The sequence below is a fragment of the Desmodus rotundus genome, chromosome 12 (genome assembly GCF_022682495.2).
Source record: "Desmodus rotundus isolate HL8 chromosome 12, HLdesRot8A.1, whole genome shotgun sequence".
NCBI classification, from domain to species: domain Eukaryota; kingdom Metazoa; phylum Chordata; class Mammalia; order Chiroptera; family Phyllostomidae; genus Desmodus; species Desmodus rotundus.
Genome location: NC_071398.1, coordinates 75,760,307 through 75,771,824, shown reverse-complemented (window position 1 = coordinate 75,771,824; position 11,518 = coordinate 75,760,307). Strand labels below are relative to the sequence as shown.

Below are 11,518 nucleotides of genomic sequence, written 5' to 3'. Positions count from 1 at the left end.
CAGTGGGGAGAGGTCCCTGGGCACATTGTTGATAGGGGACCCCCAGGACTCTTGGGAATCCCCAGTTGCTAAAGGGGGGAGGGAGAAGCTTTGGAGGCTAGTGGGCACACCCTTGTCCAGGCCTGCAGTGGCCGCTCTCGCCAGCTGGCCCAGGGCCCTGCCCAGCTCCCTCCCTCCATCCCAAACCTAAGAGGGGTGCACGCCGGGTCCTGCTGCTAAAGCAGCTCCCTCCCTGAGCTCCACACCCGAGTCAGGCTGGCGAAGCTCCCGGGGGAGAGGGTGGAAGGCGCCCGGCAGCAGGGAGAGGACGTGGGGAGAGGGGGAACTGGGGAATGCGGCAGTCCGCCCCTTCCCCCCCCCACCCACCGCTATCAGCCCAACCCATCCTCACCCCCCTCCACCTCCAACCGAATGGTTTGTTCCAAGCGTCCTATTTAATCCCAGCGACTGCAGCAGTGCCGGCTCCCTCCCGGTCCCGGCCTCGGACCCGGGGTTCTAGTGGCTCGGGGCACCCATTCTGCGTGGTAGTCTACTTCCTTCCCAGCCCCAGCCTCCGGGGACCCAGGCTCGCCCGCGCCCAGCAGGGAGCCGGCCGGGAAGCACAATGGGGGCCCCTTCCGCTCTCCCTCTGCTCCTGCTCTTCGCCTGCTGCTGGGCGCCTGGCGAGGCCAACCTCTCCCAGGACGGTGAGTGAGGGAGGGGGCGGTGCCAGGGGAGGTGTGCAGCTACCGGGGCGGGGGCTTTGAGCGGCTCTGGGGGCAGAAGAAGTCTGTCAGCTTTGTCTGGAACCCAGGGTTTAAGTCGCCAACGGGTGCCAGTACCCTTGTGTCTGTCTGAGCATCTGTGTCTCCGCGGGTTGTGGGTGTGCCGGCTATGCACTCTCCTTTATACTGTCGAGTGTGTCTGCGTGTGCACCAGGGTTGTGGTCCCTTATAGCAGCCCGGAGTCTGGATGTGTTGATGTCTGTATGTGTCTGGGTGTGCGCGTCTCTATTGGTGTCTGGTTCTGCGTTCCTGTGTATGTGTGTGTGTCTGTGTCAGTGTGTGTTGGGGGCGGAGTGAGACAGTCAGGGCGTGTGTCGGGTGTTTGTGTATGTATGTCTGGAGGGCTGGGTGGCCAGTGCAATTCCCCAAACTGCTGTATGCAAACATTTCCGCTCTCCCACCTGAGGCAGAGCTCCAAGTGGCTAGGGAAGGGGGCCTGGGTGAGGCTGTTGAGGAGAGCATAGGCAAGGAAGGGGGCTTCTTCTTGGAGCAAAATAACAACACTAGGCAGATTAGGCCCGAGGACAGCAATATCTGTAATGGTGGCAGAGCAGGGAAAAGAAACCCAAACATGAGCAGAGGAGTCGGGGGTGGTTAGGCAAAAGGAAAGATCAAGATACTTGGGAAGAAGAATGCATGAAAAACCCAAAGCTTTCCTGGGCTAAACATTTATTTTCCCAAATTTGGGGTGGGGTAGCATGCCTAGCACCTTAGCCACAGTCTGGAACTCAAACTTGCTTTGATTTGTAACTATGTGAAGGTGAAGGAAGAGAGTGTGAGGAGGAGAAAGGAGGCGGGGCAGGGGGGGTACAGTGATGAGGGGCCTTGGGGAAGAGCCCCTCCTGCTGCCCTGGACCTGGCTATGTAGGTCAGGGTTGTGTGGGCACCTCAGCTTTCTTAAAGGCTGCTGACGGTTAATGGGGTGGTCGAGGACAGTTTGTAAAGAGACCAGGAAGGCAGTCAGAGCTTGGAGCCTAGGGTCCCAGAGGAGGGAGGGCAGCTGGCTCTGAGGGGACTAAAGGAATGTATCCTCCTGTCTCCAGCCTTGTCAGAGCTGGGCAAGGGGTGGGGGAGGGGAAAGGAATAGGACCTCTGCAGAGCAAAGGGATGTGGGGTGAGTGAGGGGGAGGGTGGTAACTGTGCCCGGCCAGATGCCAGCGAAAAACAGAAAGAACCGCAGGGGAGGAGAAAAGGGAGGAGGCTCTTGGGTGATGGACCCAGTGGCCAAAAGGGATGGGCACAGGGTGGGGCGGGGTGGGGGTGGTGGAAAGGGGAGGGATTAAAACTGGGGAGGATGATGTAGAGAATTTCATCTGAAGAAAATAGGCGAAGAGCCAGGGTGCTGGAGGGATAATCACTTCATCTTGCCTGACCTCCTCCCAGTCCTATCTCCATCATGATAAAGGAGCTTTCACTGATGTGGGGACACTGGAGATCCCTTCCCTAAAGCTGGGCAGCTGACTCCTTCCACCCTGTACCCACTGACACTCTCCAAAGAGAGTTCCTTCCTAAGTCACTACAGAGACAGCAGCCCCTCCCTCCTATGAGGAATGCCCCTTGCCCAGAGGCCTGCATTGTTGAGCCAGCTCACTGAGACGATGTGGAGTCCAGAAAGAGGGCAAGCTAAGTGCAAGGCAAGGAGAGACACTGGGTGTTTGTACCTCAGTAACGACCCTCTACTAGGTTTGACTTTCAACTGTAGCCCCTGGCCTTCCAATCCTGCCAGTTGCATTAAAGAAAGACAGATGTGACTCAAACTGCACCTGTTCAGCAATGGGAACTAATGGTGCCAGGATGGTACCTAAACAGAAAGAAATCACCCCAGAAAGCTGTGAGCTCTTCAACTCTAGAATGTAAACACTGGAGAACAGAGTAAATCTATATGTTAGCTATGTCTTCACCAGCTGCACTATTTCATTTTATTTTTTTTGGTCTTCAACTTGGGGGACCAGCCCCCATGCAGGCTTAAGGTTGAGAGGAAGAGAAATGCTCTATCCTCCTATTTATAAATATATCTTAGAACAGTGGCTTGAGGGAAAGAGTGGGAGGCACTAAATTTTGAATAGAGAATGTCTGAAGATCTTGGGAAGCTGGGGATGAAAAGAAATGATTGTTAACTTAGAAGAGTTAACTCAAGCATCATTTTCCTTATAGAGCATCATCTGTCCGGATAGTGGGAACTCATGTCTGGTGTGCAGTGTCTTAGGATGCATGGATGTATGAAAGCTACAACCACATATGATCGTTTATCAAAATAAATTTTACCTCTGAGTTTCTGGATCTAAGAAGGCCATCTCTGCTAGTGGGAGATGGGTGCATAGGTGCAATGATCACTAACGAAGCTATTCTGACCAGGATCATGCAGAAGGGATGCCTAGTACCCCTGAGTTGGTCTGGGGAAGAAGTGAGGCAGTTCATACCTTACCTGGTAATGTTTGACCAAAACAGGGACAGATGCAGTATGAAGGTTTAAGGACAAGATACCTTACTTAATACACTGATGCTTGAGTGGTCAGAGGGGTGTGGTAGAGTGGCTATTTCCATTTAGAATAAGAAAAACAGATTTCATAATCTGCTGAGGTATATTGCTCTCTGGAGCACAGCATATATTTTTAGGTTCATAAGGCTGAACAGGGATTGAGAGGCTGGAGAAGAGCAAGCAGTGATATCTGAACCTGGCCGTTAGTGCTGCGGCTAAAGCTCAGGTACAGTTTAGACATTCAGAGTTTTCTACTTGTCCCCTCCTTCTTACATTTCTCTGCTAGTATTGTCAAAAGTTAGCATTCCAGGTGCGGGGAAAACAAGCCCTATGAACTTAATGTGTCCTGTGGTTATCTCTCTGGTGAGCATTTTGACATTCAACATTGTGATCAGCCTTCCTTGGATTCTTCCTTCTCAAGTTACTTCTAGAACTCCATGAATTGATCTAGTGTAGAGATGAATAGGTGGACAGCCTTAACTTTGCTTTAGACCAGGTTACAGCAATTTAACCTTGTACTGCACTGCCCCATACATGAATTTCTTTTCCCTTCCCAATGACCTTCTGTTCACTGCCACCCATTCTGCAGCCCCCTGGTGAGGTTCCCAGGATAGAGATCATGCCCTGTGTGCCAGAGAGGTCCAGAAGAAATTCACTCCAGAGGAGCCTGCATATCTGCTTGGCAGACCTACTCCATCCACTTTCTGTTCCTAGTTGCAGCTCTGTTCTGTTGCAACTGTTCTGTTTTGTTTCTGTTCCTTTTCTCTTCCTAGTTGCAGCTGTAACCCTTAGGAAGTATATGCTCTTCCTTCAGATGTGCATTTTCTGGTACAGAGAAGTTGAGACCACCAGAGAGACACTAGTCTAGCAGAATTTAGTTAATTCCATGCAGAACCAGCCTGCGTGCTGTGGGGCCCAAACTGTGGAATGACACCTGCCTATCCAGAAGTTATGCCAAAGACTCTCCTAAATTCTCTCTAGGGCTAAGCACTATTTGGTTTTAGTAGTTTCTTCTAGGGTAGTGTTTTTCTCACTTTTTTTAAAGATGTGAAAATTCTTTCTCAAATAAATAAAACAGATAAAAGAAAAACTACTCTTGTTGAAACAGAGAAATAAGACCTGTAGCCCTTTTACTCTTCTCCTTGGCTTCCCCACACTCCCTTTACTCTCAAGGCATAACCTGGGATTCTGCTACATAAGGTTTGAAATTCTGTTCCCTAGAATGACAGTAATATGAGTCAGCTCCCTACCCTCAGGTTCTCTGGTGCTCTTGCTCTCTCTCTCTCTCTCCCTCTCTCCCCCTCTCCCTCGCTCCCTCCCCCCCTCTCTCCTTCTTCCAACTTGCCAACTGAGGAACAAAGAAGGTCCAAATGTAATTTCAAGAGTGCCTTGTTGGAGACATTCACTATTTACTTGGAGAGTGACTCATAGTTCTGCAGCCATAAAATTCTACAGATGGCATTTTTTGGTGTGCTGGTCACTGTGAAATAGCAGAATAGGTAGTTCAGCCATTGCTCTATAAATCTTTAGATTTTACTTTGCACAGTACTCCTTGCTGTTACTACTTTATTGAACTCCAAATAATATGTAGAATGGGATCAAAAGCTGTTTTTCCTTAAGTCACAAGCTAGGAAAAAATATCTTCATAGTTATCACCAGAGAAATAAAACTTCCAGGGCTGTGATTAGTCACATTCTTTGTTGTTTCCTCCTCCAGTAGAACTGTATAGTGGCCCAACTATCTCTTTTTTGTCATCTACTTCTCAGTAAGAGAATTCCACATAAGGATAGTAATCTCCATGAGAACAAGCTGTGGACTGGGCCAGCTCCTCACTGACTACTGAATGAAAAAATCCAGGGTATTAGAAAGTTTTGGTAATTATGTTTCCTCCTTTGATTTTTCATGTTAATTTTCAATAATTCAGTTTTTAACCCTTGCCTATAGGCTTGTATATTGGAACATTTTACTTCCTGGATGAAGCCAATCCTAGAGGTCTTTTCATAAACCCTAAAATCAGCAGAAGTAATGATTCCTTACAAGGTCAGAACCAATTGATGCTAATGTTCCTTTATTAAACCAAGTAAAAACCCAATTCAATTTTCTGTTATGACAAGGAAGTCTATCCTTTCTAGCATTGAGAAACCAAGCTCTCAAGAGTCTTGAACACATGAAGCTGTTGAGAATTTTACAAAGTAGAAGCTTGTAAAACTCATATTCTTCACTGAAGCAACAAGTACTAAAGATAGAGCTGTTTTTCCTTTTACCAAAATTTCCCTAAGCCTAAAGAAAGTGACCAAATTTCCCAATTAACACAGCAGCCTCTAAGTTCTGAGGACTTCACTCTTCTTAAGAGACATGATCCATTTCTACTTTCCATGTATGATCAAGACTGGACTATTCACATAATTTTGGGTACTTTAGAGCACTCTGACTCTAATACAGATTATACCCTATCTGATGGTAATACATTTTGACTTCCTCATGCCCTAGTGTCTCTGAGGGGACACAGGTTCTGTGGCACTTCTTACCTCACTAGATGATAACTTTAATTTTATTCATAATTGATTGTAGCAAGTTAAAACCCTTTCTACCACCACTAATACATAGGTAATTTGTAATAATTACTGAGTCTCATTTGACAAATTCAGTCTGGTAGTCATCCTCACTTTTTATGTACTCTTGGGTATATATGACAGATTCAAACAAAATACTTCAGGAGGCCTTTTTGAACAGGTGATGTGTGTGTAACATGATGTTAGCAGAAGCCCTGATCTCTCTTCTTTTAGGCTGATTGTTAGAGAGCTGGCTGCCTTCACCCATGGTCCAGCTAGCTTTCTTCCCCTATTCTTTGTGGAACAAACTACCTGTGATTTGAGCTCTCCATGGTGCTAGCCCCTGATGGTGACACTCCAGGCTCTTATTGTTGCTCTCCATGGTTCTGCTCTCCCTTCAAGCTTCATAATCTCTATTCTCCACAATGCAGCCCTCAGAACAGTGTTGGAATCTCCCTCCCCCACCACAAACACACACATGGTCTTGATTACAATCCCTGACCTGCTCCAGCATTGGGAGGGGAACAGAACTTTGAAATATATCTCTGGAAAGTCTTCACAACCATCTAATCAACTGTAGGAAGGAGACAGAAAAAGCAAGTAATTATGAGCTTGAAAAGAAGTGTTTGAAATGTTCAGGAGACTAGAGCCTGGAGTGACCTCAAAAGGCCTCAAAAGAACTGGATATTTTGGCATATGTTGACTCATATATTAAAAACAGAACTATAAATAGTCATGTTTTATATTGAGACAGTATTGCTCATATACAATAACCACACATATCCTATACATATGGAATGCAAAAATGTGGAGTCCTACTCAGTTTATAAGCATGAACCCCTTAAAACCACTCTGAGCCTGATGATCAATGCTAGCTGTACTCTCATGAAGTTTATTTCCCCTTTTATCTCAATTTTAGAAGTGAATGTAAAAACAACAGACAGTGAAGGATCATCAGAATAGATAATGGAGGGATTCAACATATGAGAGGCATAGAAAACAAATATCAAAACCCTGATTCATGTCCCTGGTAATTAAAGCCATCCTGTATAGAACTAAATGACCTTAAATACATAACCATCCCATCTCAGAGTCCGAGTGGTTGGCCATATCTCAGGAGATGCATCTTTTAACTGGGTTCTTCTACTCTTATGGGGTATATGCCAATAAGCTGATGACATCAAGTGTGGCAAGGAGCCAAGAATGCTCAGCTCCTGCCAGTCTGAGACTAGAGAGCTTGTTTCTCCCATCACATAAGAACTACAAAAGTGTCTCTTCTACACCCTGTTTTCCCTGTGTCAGTTTCTGCGTAATAGTTAACACCAATAAATGACATACAGCAGAGTCTGGTTGGGGAAGCAGGCTTCCAGAATGAATTTTTGGGACCCCTCTCCCATTTCCTCATTTGAAACAAGGAGAAACTTCATTCTTCAAGGACAGGTAATAGAAGTGGTTTATCTCTGTGAGTGAGCCTTCAGGAAGGCAGAATTAGGGTTACAGTAACAGCTGGAGTATCTCCCATTTACTCATCTCCCTGAGCCCTTTATTCCCATGAATAACAGGCATGTTTCAGAAAGGATTCTAGTGCAGAGGTTCCAACATTTTTTTCAACATGCATGTCATTCTTCTATGTGAACTCTTACCTCTGGGATTATTTAACCCTCTCATCTCTCTCCTTCTTTCTACTGGAGGTCTTCTTTAACAATTTGTTTTTTTCTTCCCCCAGTTAGACCTACACTAATTGTTTATTGATAGATCACTATAAGCACCTTTGGCTCATTTACTTCCAGGTCAGTCAGAAAGGTCAGACTCATTACCTTTCCCTAGGGGGAAAAAGAAAAAGAAATGAAAGCTGATATCTCAGCCATTCATCTCTAAGCTAACCATTACTTAGTGCTCCCCTTCTTTCATATAGTCCCAGATATCGACAACATAGAATAGAGAACTAGTGCTTCCAGTACTAGATTTCACTGGGAATATGCAGATCCTTCCTTCATATGTTTATTTTTTACTTCTGTGCCCTGGCTCTTTGCTTCTATTCTGATTCTAGAATTCTATCCAAGGCCTCAGACAGGGTGAAAAGCTACAGAGGTAAACTGCTTTATTGAGTCTTTGACCTAAATACTTGATACTTCTTGGAAACCCAGCAAGACTCAAATACATTGATGACAAACAACTTGAGACTCACTATGGCCTGGGTCAGCCTTTGAAGAACACCAGGCCAAGTCCTTTTATTATTATAAAATGAGGTGCCAGACCTGACCAGTGTGGCTCAGTTGGTTAGACATCACTTGGGAAAGTGAAAGGTTGCCAGTTTGATTCCCAGTCAGGGCAGGTTCCGTCCCTGGTTGGAGCGTGTATGAGAGGCAAATGATCAATGTCCATCTATCACATTGATGTTTATTTCTCTCTCTTTATCCCCCCCTTCCCATCTCCCTGCTCTCTCTAAAAATAAATAAATAAACAGGTAAATAGCCAGTTATACCATGTGCTCCAAATAATTTGTTCCTCAGAAAATGCAAAAATGACAGTAGGGCAATTATACTTACTCAATCTTACTACTTCTTACACTAGTTTTTAAAGATGAAATCTTTCCAAACACCTCTTGTATGTTTCCTCCCCTACTCTCTATCCTGTAATAGCAGACAAATATAAAAACCACCATCACTAAACCCCTAGGTCTCACATATTCTCATTTATCTTCAACTGCTGCATAATGCCACCTCTCTTCTTGTTCCCAAGCCCTGGAGTCCAATGTCAGTAACAGATGGACAGAGCCTCAGTCCTGGGGAGAAGAGAATTCTGGCACTCTCTTTGGGATTATGAGCAGGAGAAAGCCTGAATTCTGCTTTGGGGAAAATATCTGCACTTAAGCTGTATGGCTTTCTGGAAATAAGAGGTCCTGATTAATATTGGGCTTGTGAAAAGGGCTCTGTATCTGGGTCATAAGAAAAGCTGTGTGTTTATGTCAGAACAAAATTAAAACAGATATATGAATAATGCAATTGTAGTATGCCATGTATGTTGAGAGGCACATGTAGAGGAGAAAAAAGAGCATAACCAAATTGGAATATAGAATATTCACTTGGGGCACAAAAATGAGTATATCCCCACATTAAAGAAGAGACACTAAATGAAGTTTTAAGAAGAGAATAGGAGGTCGTTGGGTCAGAAAAGTATATGTCTGCCACTCTGGGGACTGTGAAGTCTGTAGACTTGAAAGAATATGTCTGTCTCACAAATGAGTTAAATTCCCAGGAAATCAACAAAGTAAGGCTAATTGAACAATACATTTTCAAAGTGAAAAAAGTGAATGGAATATGCTGAATCTGACAAAGGATTGGGAGAAGAGGGGAACCTAGAGTAGTGTGGGTGTGGAGAGTGGAACAAACACATTATTCTCCATATAATGTTCTAACCACTCCCCTGAACCTATTATCCACACCCTGACTCTGATTATCCAGTGAAATGAAACAGTACAAACAAGTCAATAAAATCAGAACCAGAAGAGATAAATGCTTTTTTTCCTGACTCCTAACAAATTCAACTTTTTCACAGTGTCATAATCCTACCACACCAGGTCATGGGCCTGACATATCTAAAGTACAGCATAAAGAGCAAAGGAGAAGATATAGCCTGTTAAGAGAGGGAATTCATCCATGCACTCCAACAAGTACTGAAGTTCTGAGGGTAGGAGCAAGACTTTGGAACCTGGACTGTAAGATTCATCATCCTCAGGGAATCTATCCTTTACTTCTCCCTGATGTCTCCAGGCTTTCTTGCCCTTTCCCAGCTCCTACTTTCCCATAGCTAAACATTTTCCATTGAGTTAAACTGAATTTTGCTTTCATTTACTCCCCACTGAATGTGTTATGTTTTCTTTCCAAGTACTTCCTAAGATTGGGGGAGGAGGATTTTTCCCCAGTTCTATTACATGTGTGTGAAAGCAGCAAGGTAATTTTTTTTAATTTTTCAAAATTATTTATTTGAGTCTAAAAAAGTTTTCTCTAAATTTCCTTTTTTCTTGTTTTAATTTTTTTATTGTTGTTCAAGTACAGTTGTCTCCAACTTCCCATCACCACCTTCCCCCTCCCCAGCCAGCCCCACCTCCCATCCTCAATCCTACCCCTCTTTGACTTTGTCAATGGCTCCTTTATACAAGTTCCTTGATGACCCTTCCCCTTCTTTCCCCCATTATCCTCCACCCCCCTCCCCTCTGGTTACTGTCAGTTTGTTTGGAATTTCCTCAAAAAACTAAAAATGGAACTGCCTTTTGACCTGGCAATACCACTGCTGGGATTTTACCCTAAAAATCCTGAAACACCACTTCAAAAGAACCTCTATGCACCCCAATGTTCATAGCAGCACAATTTACAATAGCCAAGTGCTGGAAGCAACCTAAGTGCCCATCAGTAAATGAGTGAATCAAAAACCTATGGTGCATTTACACAATGGAGAACTAAGCAACAGAAAGAAAGAAGGAGCTCCTACCCTTTGGGACAGCATGGATGGAACTGGAGAGCATTATGTTAAGTGAAATAAGCCAGGCAATGAAAGACAAACACCATATGATCTCACCTTTAAGTGAAACCTAACCAACAAAACAAACAAGAAAGCAAAATATAACCAGAGACACTGAAATAAAGAACAAACCAGCAGCAAAGTAAATTTGGCAGAAGAGTATCAGTGCCTACACTTGGTTCAAGGGACATCTAAAAGTTCAGATCAGATAAAATCTGGCCTCCTTACTCTCTACAGCATTAGAATGCAGATACCAGATCATTCTGGTCCTGATTTCTGAGTATGTGAGCATGATGGGAGGGAAGTGAGAACATGGGACAAATAGACACTCTTAAAATGTCTCAGGACTGTCATCCACCAGAATGATTTCATGGCCAAACGTAGGGACTTACCTGAAAAACAACTGATTAGAATCAGACCCCAACACAGAACCTGTTCTTCCACAAGGTCTTACTGAATCATCCCTTTGCTCTGTCTTGTCTTCTCAAATAGCCTTAGTACAGAACACTAATGCTTATTTAGAGCACCCAGCTCAGTCCTAGATACAAGGAGCTAAGGCTAGGAAGAGGCTCTTTGGAGATAGGTTCCCCTTCCTTTTTGTTTCCCAATTGCAGTTTTGTGCTATAACATAGTATTACCACAGAGGGACTTGTTTTTGTTGTGGGCAAGCCCAGGGCTCCCTCCCAGCACTAATGCATGAAGAACACTGACTCAATAGCAAATCAAAGCAACAGCTGTTCCCACCTCCTTCTCTGCCACCCACTTCCCAGTCTTTGCTCCTCAGAACCTTAAGTCTCTCAGGCCTTCCCTCAGCCTACTGCAAGCCCTCTCTACCTCCAGATTTTTCTCTCTCTAGCTCAGAATAGGACATGCTCTTCTGCTCTTTTATATCTTCTAGTCTCTGTCTCTCTCTTCACAATCAGGTTAGCATTCCTCCAGCTCTCTGCCATGCAGATCCAGCGCGCGCACACACACACACACACACACACAGCCTGTCCCCATAATCACCCCCTTTTAATTCCTAATAGCAAGGAAGTGGCTTCTACCCCTTGGTCTCCTCTTTTATAAGAACTGAAATTTCCCTGTAAGGTCCTTAAGTTTGTGAAGATGCCATTCTTTGCATCTTCAGGAACTATATCCTCATCTCACTGCAACTTCTCTAACCTGTCTGGCATTTAGTAGACTTACTTTTCTTGAGGTTT

The 11,518-nt window shown here is 44.6% G+C and overlaps 1 protein-coding gene across 3 annotated transcripts in view; it reads left to right on the top strand.

The window, feature by feature from the left end:
- Positions 1–421: 421 nt before the first annotated feature.
- Positions 422–11,518, top strand: part of CADM3 (cell adhesion molecule 3) — a 31,053-nt gene continuing 19,956 nt past the window's right edge. Inside the window, exon 1 of one of the 3 annotated variants that reach the window (XM_053915202.2) lies at positions 422–686. In XM_053915202.2, coding sequence (XP_053771177.1) covers positions 605–686 — 82 coding nt within the window. In that variant the 5' untranslated portion in view covers positions 422–604. The remainder of the gene's footprint in view (positions 687–11,518) is intronic. The other 2 variants (XM_024574742.4, XM_024574732.4) reach the window with 2 other exon arrangements.